This window comes from Pyrus communis, chromosome 10, assembly GCF_041283825.1.
Source record: "Pyrus communis isolate YQ-2024b chromosome 10, ASM4128382v1, whole genome shotgun sequence".
In the NCBI taxonomy this organism is placed as follows: domain Eukaryota; kingdom Viridiplantae; phylum Streptophyta; class Magnoliopsida; order Rosales; family Rosaceae; genus Pyrus; species Pyrus communis.
Genome location: NC_142574.1, coordinates 19312052 through 19328131, shown reverse-complemented (window position 1 = coordinate 19328131; position 16080 = coordinate 19312052). Strand labels below are relative to the sequence as shown.

The 16080-nt window shown below is 39.7% G+C and overlaps 1 protein-coding gene and 1 pseudogene across 1 annotated transcript; both read left to right on the top strand.

Moving 5' to 3' along the window:
- The first annotated feature begins 1993 nt into the window (after nt 1-1993).
- LOC137727818 (disease resistance-like protein DSC1) lies at nt 1994-7188 on the top strand. The gene is made up of 5 exons (XM_088678781.1): nt 1994-2866; nt 2995-4087; nt 4238-4528; nt 4626-6116; nt 6280-7188. The coding sequence occupies exons 1-5, from the start codon at nt 2271-2273 to the stop codon at nt 6778-6780; spliced, it is 3972 nt and encodes a 1323-aa protein (XP_088534907.1). The 5' UTR covers nt 1994-2270; the 3' UTR covers nt 6781-7188.
- A 1313-nt stretch (nt 7189-8501) lies between these two features.
- LOC148693660 (amino acid transporter AVT3B pseudogene) lies at nt 8502-9078 on the top strand (annotated as a pseudogene).
- The last annotated feature ends 7002 nt before the right edge of the window (nt 9079-16080 follow it).

Here is a 16080-nt window from a genome sequence, read left to right as displayed (position 1 = left end):
GCTTGTGGTTGATGAAATGATTTAGATTTAGGAGACCACTCATACACATCATCCTTATTCGGGCCTCGAAGAAGAACCGCCCCCGTGCTCAGATCCTTGACATGAAAGAAATCAGGAAAAAGTTCAATAGAGGTATTATTTTGTTTATTAAATTTAGAGATAGAAATAATGTCTTTTTTCATAGAAGGAACGCATAGAACGTTTGATAAGCTGAAAGATTGGGAGGATGAGGAGGGTAAAGTGGTTGAACCGACATGTGTGATACCCAAACCTGAACCATTACCAATAATTATTTCATCAGGACCATCATATATGGCTGCACCAGAGAGAGTGTTGACATTAGAGGTAACATGGTGAGAGGCACCAGAATCAAGCAACCATGTTGGAGAAGAGGTGGACCGGCCATGGATGGTAGGATTGGCCACGAGCGTACTGGAAGGTCCAGATTGGAGTTGAGGGCAGCGTTTGGCACTATGACCTTGAGTGCCACACCATTGACAGAAACCACGATAACCTGTGTTGTTCATGTTGGTAGAGCGGCGACCATTGTCGGTGAAGGATTGTTGGATGGACTTGTAGGAACCACGAGAATTGGTGGCAGTGGAAGATATGTGGGGGTGCTCAAAGGAACTACGAGAAGGATTGCGAGAGAGAAAGGACCCACGGTTGGAGTTGGAGTTGTGAGAGCGGAAGCCACGATTTGAGGTGTGGAAGCGAGATGTCTGAGTGACATTGGCAGTGATCACTGGGGGTAGAACAGTGGTATCATCACGCTTAAGAGCAGCTTCATGTTCAACCAGTTTGTCATGCAGGTTTTCAAAAGAGATTGAGGTGTCGCGGGAGCGAACTACCGCAGCAATTTCCTTGAAGTCCGAGCCAACACCATTAAGAATGTAGAGGAGGAGATCATCATCAGAGAGGGGAACATCAATGATGGCAAGCTCGTCTGCAATAATGCGGACTTCTTGTAGATACTCAGAGACAGGCTTGTTCTCACGACGCAGGAGAGTAAGGCGTTCTTTGAGACCAAGAACACGGGCACGGGCTTTGCTAGCAAAGAGATGAAGAAGCTTGTCCCAAGCTTCCTTGGATGTCTTGGCAGAGGCAATAAGGGAGATGACCTGCGGGGAGACGGAAGCAAGAATCGCATGAAGGAGGAGTTGATCTTGCCGTATCCAAAAGGTGCGAAGCACGGTTTGAGTGGTTGATGGGCAGAGATGAGAACCATCCACATAACCCATGAGATCGTAGCCGTAAAGAAGGGCGTTGAACTGAGCACGCCAGGATGGGTAATTAGTGGGTGTGAGTTTCACAGGTAATTGGGCTGTAGCGTTTATGGTGATCAAGGTGGGAGTAGTGAAGTTGAGGTCTGGTAGAGGGTTGGTTGTAGAGGCGTCAGTGGCCATGGATGAAGACAGGGAAGAGATGGATCAGAAAAAAAAATTTCTCGTTGGAGTTTTTGGGCTCGTGATACCATATACAAATGATATGTTTTCTGTATTACTAATTGTAATAATAGTCAGATGTTTTATATACATCTTACACAGACACACATGTAATAAATTAAAGACACATGCTTGCTGCCCATGCTGCTGTCAGGAATATTAAACTAAAGACACATGCTTGCTGCCCATGCTGCTGTCAGGAATATTGCAGCCACGTGCCCATGCTGCAACACATCAGAGCACATGAGGTCTGCTGTCCAGGTTGTATTCCAATTGTGCAGTTGGTGGAGCAGCAGTTGATGGAGCAGATTCGGCAGTTGGTGGAGCAGCAGTTGATGGAGCTGGTGGAGCAGCAGTTGATGGAGCAGATTCCTTAACATTTTAGTCATAGGTTTGTATAAGTTAGCCGAGTATATGTACATATACTCGGTTAATATACAACACCATAAGTCTGGTTGCTGACTTGACTATTGATATTAATCAGACAACTTGATAAGGATTCCATTTGAATGGCGTGAATGCTTTCAAAGTTTGAATGTATATTTTCTTCAGAGGAAGGGTTCGGGCAACTTCCGTTCTACTTCTCTATATTTTCATGTCTACCGTTGAATTTTCTGGAGTACGTGTATGTAAATTGTAGCTAATTTGTGCAAATAGTCAAGTCAGCTCAAGTCAACTACTACCATTGGTGAAGTAAAATCTGCTCTAGTGCTGTTCTATCCCGTTCATCTCAAATATCCGATGTTCTTTCTTCTATCTATAACCAATTAGGCAATTACTCAGTTCGCTTCATTTGCTTGATTCTCAGTGTTAGATACAGTAGAGATGGAGTTCATCGGATTCTGTCAAGTTTTCATCATCATCATGACTCGGCTGTACATGTGGTGCAGATCATTAACATTTTCTTCTCGGGATTCTTCTGCTGCTACCGAGCATGATGATGATGGTGGTGATATCCCCCTTTCTCGTGAAAAGTACGATGTCTTTGTTAGTTTCAGAGGTGAGGACACCCGCCTTGGTGTCACCAGCCATCTTCATGAGGCCTTACGTCAGAAGAAAATCGAAACATACATAGATTACAGACTTAATAGAGGAGCCGACATCAGACCTGCCCTTCTAGAAGCAATCGAGAAATCTACGGTTTCAGTAGTCATTTTCTCACGAAACTATGCATCTTCCTCGTGGTGTTTGGATGAACTGGTACATATGCTGAAGCGCAAGGAAAAATACGGGCAGATGGTTATACCTATTTTTTACGACATCAACCCATCAGATGTGGGAAAACAACAGGGGAGTTATGCAGATGCATTTTCTCAACTTGAGAAACGTTTCAAGAGCAGGATTGACAAGGTGCACAACTGGAGGGCCGCTTTGAAAGAAGCATCCGGTATATCTGGATTTGATCATTCCAGCAAAACAGGGTAACTAACTCCCTAACTTAATTATACAAATTTCTGTATCTACTCAAAGTTTTTCTATTCATACCAGATTTATTAAGGAAGTTTATACTTACAAACAATTGTTTGTCCTTCATAATTCTATATGCCAGGACAGAGGCCGACTTAGTTAAGAAAGTTGTCGACACTATTTGGAACATATTGACTCGCGAATCGTCATGTGATTTAAAAGGCCTGGTTGGAATTAAAACCCACATTGAACAACTTGAATTGTTATTATGCATGAATGATACAGTAGATGTTTGCACTGTAGGCATTTGGGGCATGGGTGGTATTGGCAAGACCACTGTTGCTGAGGCTGTATTTCGCAGGCTCTATTCTAAGTTTGAAGCTTGTTGTTTTCTTAAAAATGTTAGAGAGATATCAGGACAAACAAATGGACTAGACTGCTTGCAAAATAAACTTCTTAGTGAGATATTAAAGGAAAAAGATCTACCCATAGGATCAACTTTTGTTCGAGAAAGACTCAGCCGTACAAAGGTCCTTGTTGTTCTTGATGATGTGAGTGATCCAATGCAAATGGAGCATCTAGCTGGCGATCATCTTCGGTATGGCACTGGAAGTAGAATTATTATAACAAGTAGAGATAGGAGCACACTTAAGCGAACTGTTGAAGATGACAAGATATATGAGATTGAGGGATTGAAACCGGATGAAGCTCTTCAGCTCTTTCATTTGAATGCTTTCAAGAATAGCACTCCTACAACAGATTATACAAAGTTGTCACTGATGGTGGTGGATTATGCTGGAGGCAATCCGTTAGCTCTTAAAACGATGGGGTCCTCATTTCATTGCAAGAGCAAAGAAGAGTGGGAAGACGAATTGAAAAAATTGAAACAATTTCCAAGTGAAAAAATCCAAAAAGTGTTGAGACGAAGTTATGATGAATTAGAAAAAAATGAGAAGGAGATATTTCTGGATATAGCATGTTTTCATAAAGGAAAGCACATGGATGATGTAAAAAAAATGTTTGATATTCGTGGGTTCTCTGCAGCAGCCGGAACTAGGGTTCTCATTGACATGTCTCTCATATCAGTTGTTTCGACATGGAGAAAAATAGAGATGCATGATTTACTTCAAGAAATGGGCAGGAAAATTGTTTTGGAGCAGTGTATTGAAGAGCCTGGAAAACGCAGTAGGTTGTTCACTGCTGAGGATGTGTATCATGTATTGAGAAATAACACGGTAAGAGTCAAATGCATTCACTTTCCTAAGAAGAAAAATAAAAACTAGCAAACTTTTGATGAACAAGTCGGATTCCTATGAATGCAGTTTCAATTAAGTTTTGTTGTATATATGTTGTATTCACATTTATACTTTGTTCTTGATTGTCAGGGAACAACATCGGTTCAAGCCATATTCTTTAACAGATCTGAGTTTGAAGAGCTTGAATTGAACGATGCAGATTTCAGATCGATGTCTAAGCTAATATTGCTCAGTGTGGATTTTTCTAAGACTGGCGACTACTGCAAATTAAAGGTTTCTCTACATCTTCCAAATACTCTTCGTTATCTTTACTGGCGTGGATATCCTTTGAAATCTTTGCCGTTAAAGTTTTCACCGGAAAGTCTTGTTGAGCTTCATATGCCCAACAGCCATGTTCAACAGCTTTGGAAAGACGACAAGGTATTTATTCTTATTTTAGTTCATGTATAAATGTCATGTAGAAAGTCACGATAAGTAGTTATTAATTCTTGCTATTTCTCTTCAACTTTTTCTACAGAATCTGATGAACTTAAAAGTGATCAATCTTTGTTATTCCGAAGATCTAACTGAAGTGCCAAATCTCTCTCGGAGTCCAAAACTTGAGCATATAAATCTTCTTGACTGTGAAAGTTTGGTTAAAATACCTTTGTATTTTGAATACCTTGACAAGCTTACTTATCTTAATCTTGGATGTTGCATGCGTCTCAAACATCTTCCTGAGATGCCAGGCAATATTGAATTCTTAAGTTTAACAGGCACTGGTATAAAGGAATTGCCTTCATCAGTTTGGTCTAATGAAAAAATATCTAGGCTTAACATTGGATATTGCAGAAACCTTAAGAAACTTCCAAGCGGCAGATGTAAGCTGAAAGTCTCCGGTACTTTTAATCTAAAACACTGTTACTCTCTTGGCGAGTTTTCGGAGCTTCCCAGGGATATAAGTGTATTAGATTTGACTGGAACAACAATAGAAGTATTGCCTGTATCATCACTGGAGCGCCTCTGTAGTCTCACCACAATTCAACTGAAAGATTGCAAAATGCTCGTGACTCTCCCGACCGGCATTTGTATGCTGAAATCTCTTAAGGAACTTGATCTCACTGGTTGCTCTAAATTCAATAAGTTCCCAGAAATCTTGGAGCCTATGGAACAACTGGAGTTTCTCAGTTTAGAAGGAACATCGATTAAAGAACTACACTCATCAATCGAGTTTCTCTATGTTCTAAAAAAACTTCGACTGAAAGGTTGTGAAAAGCTTAAATGCCTTCCAACAAGCATTTGTAAGTTGAAATCTCTTGAGGGACTTGATCTCACTGGCTGCTCTGCATTTTACGAATTTCCTGAAATATTGGAGCCAATGAAGGATCTGGAGTTTCTTTGTTTAGAAGGGACATTGGTTAAAGAGCTTCCGTCATCAATCAAATATCTAATTGGACTTGAAACACTAGATCTTCGTCTGTGCAAGAACTTTGAGATTTTCCCGAACAGCATCTACAGTTTAACCAAACTCAGAACTCTCAGCTTCTTTTCCTGTTGGAAACTTGAAACTTTGCTTCCTGCTACTGTCTTAGTCAGTTTGCTTTCTTTGGAAGTACTAGACCTCAGTTACAGCGGTATATCCGAAATCCCTCCTGGCCTCATTTGCTTAACCTCATTACGTGATTTAGATTTAAGTGGAACCAAAATTAAGAACATACCTGCAAGCATAAAACAAGCTTCTCAGCTGTCTCGCCTGTGCTTAATCATGTGCAATAGTCTTGAATCATTACCAGAGCTCCCGGTGCTATGTTGTCTTGAAGCAGATGGCTGCACATCCCTGAAGACAGTGTCAAGTTCAAGGACTGCACTCGTACAATGTTGGGACAAATTTGAACTTTTTCCAGGGGTGCATAAATTTTCTAATTGCCGAGCATTGGATCAGAATGCAAAGAGCAACATAATGGCTGATGCACAGCTCAGAATTTTGCGAGTGGCAACTGCATCATCCATGTTTATAGAAGAGGATAATGTATGTCTCTCTCTCTCTTTCTCTCTCTCTCTCTCTCTCCCTGTTTTTCTCACTCTTGTGATTGAATTGAATCCAAATGTATCTTTGCTCTCTAACAAATTAGACCTGGAGCAGCTTCTATTTTCTTATCATTTAAATAATACGATGTCCACCAATGTTATAGGAAAAGTACCCTTATCGGCGGCCTTTGGTTACCATTGTATGCCCGGGAAGGCAAATTCCAATTTGGTTCAGCTATCAAAATGGGGGATCTTCTTTAAACATCGAGCTTCCGCCAGATTGGTTTCGTGCAGGGTTCTTGGGTTTTGCTTTCTCTGTTGTTGTTGCCTATGGCCAATATCCGCTTTTGAGGTTGGGAGTTAATTTCACTTTAAAAAATAATGATGGTGAAAGCCAGGAAATCAGTCGTCATTTCATTTTTCCGTGTGGATATGGAGAACGGCATGACTACATTTTCAATCCATATCACATGTATGTGTGGTATAACGCCTTCGAACTTGATAAGGAAGCAAAACTCTCCAATGACTTTTGCAAACGCGTCACCGAGGCCTCTGTTCACTTCTTTTGCCCACGGAATTGTTCAGACCAACTCGTGTCCTATGTGAAAGTGGAAAAATGTGGGATCTGCCTGTTGTATGCCGACGATGCTGAGAAGTTAAAATGAGAAGTCATTTCGAAGGAGCCTGAAGTAGTAGCTGATATGCGACAAGATGAGTCTGAGGCGAGTGGAAGTGATGGGGGAGAAGCCATTCGAAGTGATGAGAATGAAGCGAGTGGAAGTGGATGATGACATTGGCAATCGTGGATTATTCTGTACTACAACCAACCCATGTGTAAGGTATGCTTCTTTTCTTTTTACTGAAGTTTATTTTACAAAGTGGCACTGGCTGTAAAGAGATGGGTTTCAGCTTGAAGTTGAATGTACGGCTTCATTCAAAAGATCAATATCTGTTCCATAATCTTGTTGCAGCCTCCACATTTGCATGCTGCTAATTAACATTACCAATTGTTTTGATTTGAGGCCAACGTCAAGCACTAAATTAATTTGAACTCACAAATTATTGTTGTAAAATTGAAATCACACGAATAACATGAAATGACCACGGTTGCCGTGATACTTTGGAGCCCCCATGGCCAAGAACTTCCTTCTCCTTGATGACTTTTCGCTTGTCAACATTTCTTTTAGATCCACCATCGACATGAAGCTGCTTTTACCCTTTTTTTTTTTTGGTGTAGAGTGCTTCCTCCTCACCTTTAGATGAAACCCATCCCATTTGTTTAGTCATAGCTTCTTGATTGGCAAGCAAATTTTCAAATTCAACAAGTGATGGTTGAGTTAGCCATCCTTGTACAACGGCAAAATACTGTTACATCCCCTTCCTTAAAATATTGTATTTTATTTCCGAGATGTGAAATGACTATTTTGCCCCTGAGGAACCCATCCCATTTGTTTAGTCATAGCTTCTTGATTGGCAAGCAAATTTTCAAATTCAACAAGTGATGGTTGAGTTAGCCATCCTTGTACAACGGCAACATACTATTACATCCCCTTCCTTAAAATATTGTATTTTATTTCCAAGATGTGAAATGACTATTTTGCCCCTAAGTGGGTGTCCTAATTAATTTTCAAGCCTCAAAATTCAATTTCTTATACTTTTTTTTGTGTTTCCCTAATCATATTCATGTACATGTACATAACGTTGAAAACTAAATTTGAATCGAAACCTCGAGGGCTTATGGTATGATCTTTTCAAGAAAATTAAGCTATAAGTAAATGCAATAAGGAAATCAAAGATAGAAGTGCTGTCATATTTCTCATAGCCATCAAAGAGGCGCAACCTCATAGATATATAGTAGAATGAAATGGAAACCCTAATGATTTGGTGCTCTGCACCCTACTGTAACTATTGGGAAAAGGTGTACAATATGCCAGCTAGAAAATAAATATATCATAGAAGGGTCTAAATGTAATTGTACACATCAGCTTAATCATAAGATTACAATTTTTTGTTGTGTGGGGGGGGGTGGTATTTTGGTAATTTAAGGGGTTTAATCTGATTTGACACCCCAGATTTTGGGATTGGCACCCAAAAGCTTCTGCATTTGGGGGTGTTTTCCCTTCCAATTGGGGTTGAATTTGATTGCAACACTGACCCATATATGGCCCCGTTGAGTATTTTTGCTGATGTGATTGATCTCGGAGCAATGGGGGTTGTGATGGTGGAGGATGTGGTGGTTATGTTGAAAAAAATGCCGGAAGTGAAGGCATTTGGAGACCTTTCTCTATTCTTTTACGGGCTAGGCGTGGCAGTGTACTCCTTCGAAGGGGTTGGGATGGTTCTGCCATTGGAGTTGGAGGCGAAAGACAAGGACAAGTTTGGGAAGGTTTTGGCTTGGACAATGACATTCATTTCTCTGATGTATGGAAGCTTTGGACCTCTTGGTTATTTTGCATTTGGGGACCAAACCAAGGATATGATCACGGCTAATTACGGTGCAGGATTGATTAGTACCCTGGTGAAGCTTGGCCTTGTGGTGAATCTGTTCTTCACATTGCCTATAATGATGAACCCGGTGTATGAGATTGTCGAAAGGCGGTTTTGGGGAGGGAGGTATTGCTTGTGGATGAGATGGATGCTGGTTTTGGCAGTGATCTTGGTGGCATTGTTGGTCCCCAATTTCGCGGATTTCATGTCGTTGGTGGGGAGTGGTGTGTGCTGTGCATTAGGGTTTGTGGTGCCGACTCTGTTTCATCTGATCGTGTTCAAGAGTGAGATGGGGTGCGGGCAATGGTGCTCTGATGTGAGCATTTTGGTGTTGGGAGTTGTTCTTGCGGTTTCAGGAACTTGGTTTGCTCTCCAAGAGATATTTGCTGCCAAAGTATATGAGGGTTATAAGAGTTGATGTGTACTTTGATTAGCATAGATTGAATGATTTTATCTGTATGACTAAAAGATTTGCCGCACGCCTTGTAAGTTCGTATACTGACATGGGGATTTTTGCTGGGGCTGACGAATCAGAGGAAGACAAATCCAAAACCTCATGTACCTTGTTCGAGCCTGTCGACCAATTAGATGACTATGCTAAAAGTATTAACAGTATATTACTCCAATTCCGCCGTGTCCAATTCAGAAACTATGCAAGTATTTTGACGAGTAACTCAGCATTCAGGGGTATCATATTCGTGTCACCAGCCCCAATGCTTATCTCAAAAGATGTGGCTAGTGTGTTCGCAGTCCTCGATTGGGAATTACTGGTCGTGACACTTCCCAAACATGTGGCGTTCAAAGGCCACAATGGTAACTACCTCAGCGCCGCTTGAACGACAAACACTCATATCTGCAGTTTCAACCACCAAAATTGGAGATCCAATGATGGGGAACCAGGTCTTCACCAATTCGGACGGGAGCATCCCCATAAAGCCCAATTCCTAGGGCAAATTGTGGAGGCTTAGTAAGGATGATTGGATCGTCACCGACTCCGATGACTCCACTAGCAACGACTGACACACCTTGTGTTGGCACATCAAGGTCGACAATAATCTCAACAGGAACAATAATAATTTCTGCACGAGGTATACCGTCACCCAAACAATCACAAGTATTAAAAAGGATATTGTTTGTAAGGTTGTGCTGCCGGCAATGACTAGGGTGATGGTGAGGCAACTAGCAACGGTGGCCTGATGTGATGTTCCCTTCTAGACCCAGCATGACAGTCTTACTAGTGGGGAATTAATTACCAGCAACATAGATGATGGCAGCTACAATGGTGTCAATACCTTTGACTTCAAGTTCGAGACCACAGAAGAAAAGCTTTGTGACGCAGCATGAAGCTAAGAAGGATTATCAGTGTAAATCCTTGTAGAACAAAGTCTGGAGTCCACCAGTTAGATAGAAATCCCAAAAGGATAGTTTGATTAATTGATTGAAAGATTGAAAAGATGATTACAAACGAGAAGACAAATGGCTTAAGTAAACATATAGACTATTGTTTTGATGAATTTTTGCAAAAGATGGCTCAAGCTACTTTTGTGGGAGAATTGAACCCCTCTTCTACGACCGCATCAGAAATGAAGGTAGCGGTCATCCAAGCTACTTTTCTTTATTGCTCCCCTCTTCCTTCTTTTAATTTTATTGCAAGCGTAATAATCGAATTTTTGTCCTACATTAGACTCCTTCACTTGAAAAGAACTTGACCTCGAGTTCTCCTTGAAACGATCTTGATAGCTAGTAGATAACTTCCTTGTTAAGCACAAATTCTTCAACTCGAGAAGCCGAACCTTCAATGTTCTTAGGTGGAATAATCATGAAGTTAATTCCATAAACAAGATTAAAATATGGCAAACGATAATCAAAATATTTTTCCTCCTATAATTTTCTTGTTTGATCCACAATGAAATTTAACTCCAATTTATTAGATTGATGATTCTGCAAAGTCATAACTGACACGCCCTGATCCTGATTTTCTCCATACATCAGGGTAGGCACGTGCTGGCTGACACCCGAAGGTGATGCAAGCCATTTAGAATGCATGAGAATTAAAAATATGAATAAGATAATAGAAATTTAATTATAAATATTATGCAAATGAGGACCATGTTCAAAACATATAACTAACTAGAACACTAAAGGAAATAATATAAAATTGAATGAATAAAAGAATGGGTCCCACGCTGAGAGGACTCGAAGATGCCGATGCGGAAGTGCGTTGACGTCGGGATTGTACGCCTCGTTTCTAACTCCTGAAGGGGGCGCAAAACAAACATGAGTGGACCAAGTTGATATACATATATAATAAAACCATTATCAACATACTAACCCCCAAAGTTTTATGAAAACAATAATATAATATGTAATAGGTTTTTCCAAAAACCTTAGCATGCCATAAAACATATCTCGTATATAGTGTGCTAACTAGTGGTATCAGTATTAGTAACAATATCAAAACCCTTCATTTGCCAAACATGCATATCTATCACTTGCCAAACAGGCATAACAATATCATTTGCCAAACATGCATGTATATCATTTGCCAAGCAGGTATATCAGTGTCATTTGCCAAACAGGCATATAGTGACCACTAGGTATGCACAAAACGTTGAACATAATCTTTCTAAAACATAGGTCCATATATCTCAAAATCATCTTCACAGTATAAAGTCATCCATCGTCTTTACTATAAAGAAGTGTATGAAAACATGTTCTAATTAGTATATCGTCATCCATCAGATATTCTATAAAGAACATGGGTTATAGGAAAAATAGTAATAATCTAAACTCTGATACCATTCTGTCACATCCCAGACCAGCTCCGCCGTAGCACAATACTGTCCGCTTTGGGCCACGCCCTCACAGTTTTGTTTTTGGGAACTCCGACGAGAACTTCCTAGTAGGTCATCCATTCTAGGATTGCTCTCACCCGAACTCGCTTAACTTCGAAGTTCCGATGGAATCCAAATTCAGTGAGTTCCCAAAAGGCCTTGTGCTATATAGAGGTGGGCATGTACATATAAGGCACATTACCCTCTCTCCGTTGATCGATGTGGGATGTAACAATAACAATTTCAGAATCACCCATACCTTGAATTTCTTGAGTCTCCACTTGTGAGTTCTCATGTTTTGGGAGGTAGTCTTCAACATGATTCTTAACAAGCAAAATTTCTTGTTCTTTTTCTTCCACCTTGACCTCCATCGTTTCTTGGCAAAATGAAAATTCAGTCTTCAGCATTGTAGCTTCTTTTCTAATGATTGCTTGACCCATTCTTACCAAATACAATTTGTAGAGATCAAGAAAGAATTGCTTAACAATTAGGCGCTTCAACCAACGTCAAGTTTGGATATGATTTTTACCTTGTTGTCGCGTAGACTCTTGCATTTGATCCCACCATAAACACACATCACCATCTAAACAAGAAGCAATCTAGAATTGGTTGTGTCTTGAAATGTTTCTCTACATCCTCAACCCACATGAGAAAACCTTCAATGCAATCACTTCCCAAGAAAATAGGAATATCTTCAACATCAACTACAAGAGGTTGGCTCAAGGCAATTCCCCCTGCGCACACTGCATTTATTGTAACAACCTTGCGATCAACGTCGCTTAAGGTATATCTTCCCCCACAATTGATTGCATTTAGAATAGGGCAAATCCCTGCTCTAATAATAATTGACGTGTGAAATCCTGTTCATGGATTTCACTATTGCAAACTATGTATTTACATTAAAGAGATTCTATATTATTTTTGGAAATTTAAATTATTTTTAGATTTTAATTACTTAATTACAAAGTTTGAATTTTTGAAAATAATTATTTAAATCCATAGACCTTCAGGGGTCACTCTTAATGTTTTTGAATTGAGCTCAACCCCACGAGCACATAGGCGAAGGCCATTTGTGAATCGGGACGAGAAAAGAGAAGTTACGCACGTTAGAAGTTTCTTAAATAAAAGAGGAATTTAATATTTTTAGGGGTTCCTATTAATTTGGGAAGGGACCAATAAGAGGGGGGGGGGAAATCTCAAAGAAAAGAAAAAAAAAAAAAAAGAAAGGCTAGAAGCCTAATGGCAGCAAGTGAGAGAGGAAGAAGAAGAGGCGCGGGAGAGAAAGGAGGGAGTGCATTGGCTGCCCAATCAAAGAAAAAGGGGGACAGACCAATGAGAGGCAAAAGAAAGGAAGAAAGGAGAAGGAGGGGAACTCTGCCAGATCCCCTTGACCTGGTTTCCCTTATGACCAGACCCAATCGCTACAAGGTAATCCCGACACCTTTTACGAAAATTTTCCTATAAATTGACGCCACCCAGCCCCTAGAATCAACCTAGCTACCTCTCATATTCCAATTCCACTAAAAAACCAACGGAAATTGGCTTCAATTTTGTGAAAAACCTACCGTGGGTGCGACGAGTTCGTTGCGGCAATTCCTAAAATCCTGAAGCTAAATCCTTCAATTACCACCACCAAAACACTCCTCCAGAGGCTAGGAACAAAGCCCAAACAGGTTTGGGGGAAGCGGAGCACTGGAGGTGACAGATCAATGCACACCCTTTTTAGGGTTTCCGGCGAGTTCGAGGGAAATTGAAGCTTTTCTCGGCCAAATTGGCCTTAGCCACAGGTATGAAAATTACTCCCCTCATTAAGATCTAAAAGCCTATAAAATTTGGTAATTTTTTGAAATAGTTGAATTTTCCGGCGAGTAGGGGCGGCGCGTGGCGGCGTCACGTGGGCTGAGACCCCACCTGACCATCCTAGGAAAATTTTGATGCCCCAATTTCATATTTGACATTTTTTTAGTGAAATTCTGAGGTTTTAATATAGTTTCGTAGTTGACCATCTAGCTGGTTGTCATGGGGTCATTATATGAATTGACGATTTGACCGTTGGATCGGCACCAAACTTAAATATGTAATAGTACATAATATTTGAGTACATTAGGAACTTACATATTGGGAAATTGACATAAGGATCTTCCTGAATTGGATTTCTAAGTTCGTAAAATCAAACGTTGACCGCCACTTGAATTTGCGATTGGCGGAGATCCAACTGATGTATTATAATGAAATTTTAGTATGTTGTTCTAGAAGAGTAGTGAGACTCTTGGGAAGTTACGGATCATAAATCTGATAGGCGAATCTTTGGTTTAGATTACTAGGATTATGGACCCTACCGTTGACAGAGATTTGACTTTTGGTTAATATGTTGCGAATTGATCTTAAATATTAAAACCAGCATTACTAGAGACTATGTGGGGCTTAGTGGGCCTATATTGGTTAGTGAACTATCCCAGTTAATATATATACCTCGGTTCACATATATGGGATGTCTTATTGTTATATATATGTGTTGTTATTTTCTTGATAACAAGAATGATATGTATGATAGTTGTTTTGACAATGTGAGATAGAAGTATCATGTAGAACTTATATGCTTGTGTGACAAGTTAGTTAATGATCATGAAAAGTTGATAGTGCAGGTGTCTACGTTGTAACTTATAGGGGTTGAGGTATGAGTAAGTTGTGTGTTGAATTTACTGCACCATGTAGCAGTGGTCCTGCTTGGTATATCCGCGATGGGGGACCATGCGTATTTCAAGGGTGATCATGCTTGGTACATCCGCGATGGGTGATCATCGCCTGCACGATTAGACTATGCTTATGGTTCTGCTTGGTATATCCACGATGGGGGACTATACGCATTCTTGGAGTGATCATGCTTGGTATATCTGCGATCGGTGATCACTACCTAGAGCTATAGGATACAGTCCTGCTTGGTATATCCACGATGGGGGACTGTTAGGGGTGATCATACTTGGTACATCCGCGATGGGTGATCACTGCCTACATTATTAGACTATGCATGTGGTTCTGCTTGGTATATCCGCGATGGGGGACCATACATATTCTAGGAGTGATCATGATTGGTATATCCGCGATGGGTGATCACTACCTAGAGCTAGGATATGGTCTTGCTTGGTACATCTGCAATGGGGGACCATACTTATTTCAGGGGTAATCATGCTTGGTATATCTGTGATGGGTGATCACTGCCTGCACGATGAGATTATGCCTATGATTCTGCTTGGTATATCCGCAATGGGGGACCATACACAGTCTAGGGGTGATGAGGATTAGTTGTACTTGGTACATTTTGATAAGTGATCATATTTTGGTTGGATTCCGTTGAGTGGTCCAGAATCCTTACTCTTGCTCATTTCCATAAGGTTAGCCCGACCCTAGATTTGAGTGAGTAGGAATTGTTCACAGTAGATATTATGTTTATAAATTAGAATTATCATGTTATTACTTGGAATCCAGGTAGGGAATTATGTAGAATTCATTTATTAAATTTTGTGCATTGAAATGCGATCTTATTGATGGATTAATGTAGTTAAATGTTAATATGGTGCATCTCTGATTCTTAGGATTGATTAATTGGAGTGATTGTGGAATGATGTTGGATATGATTGTTATTATTATAATTAGACTCGTTGACCAATGTGGCTAGAGAATAACATTGTGCTTCGTTGACTGTTCTTTGAGATGGTGCATACTATGAATTGTGGAATGATGTTAGATATGATTGTTATTATTATAATTAGACTCGTTGACCAATGTGGCTAGAGAATAACCTTGTGCTTCGTTGATTGTTCTTTGAGATGTTGCATACTATGAATTGGTACATTTATAAAGTAGAATGGGTACATTTTACATATAAAGAAGTGGTACATTTATAAAGTAGAATGGGTACATTATAGATAAATTATGGGTACAAATAATTTAAAAAAAAAAAAAAAAACTAGACTACAAATAAATCTTTTAAAGAAAAGGGCAAAAAAAGAAATTAATATATGGGTACAATTTAAAACTAAATAGAAATTTAGTACAAATTTAAAAAAAGGTTGCAAATTAAAATTGGGTACAAACTAAAAATAAAAATATATGATACAAAGTTTTGCCATAAATATAAATATACCAAATGTAACATTTATAATACTAAATTAATATATTTTAGAAAATTATTTAATTATGCTAATATGTGAATATTTTATTATTGAAATAATGACATTCATTAAAATCTAAGGATCTTGATAAAAAATTGCAAATAAATAAGGTTTTAATCAATAGAATAGAAGAAAGAGGGATGAGAACCTAATTTTTCCTTGGGAAATCTAACACCACCAAGACATTGCGCTTGTTGAGAGCTTTCCATAGACACCAAGATCACTCAAAACAGAGATCTGACAGAGGAGAAATGACCAGGTCAACCAACCGGGTCGGCGACCCGATCGCCCCCTAAAACGGGTCTGCAATTAGACTTCCCTTTTTTGAAGCTTTTGGAACTTTCCCGAAGTTTCCCTCAATTTATAGCACTCTTACCAAAATGCCGTCCAATTTAAAACGCTTCTAATTTTTTCGTTCTAACTCAGAATTAGGATCTATTTGCGTTTGCACGCTCGTGGGATCAAGATCTAA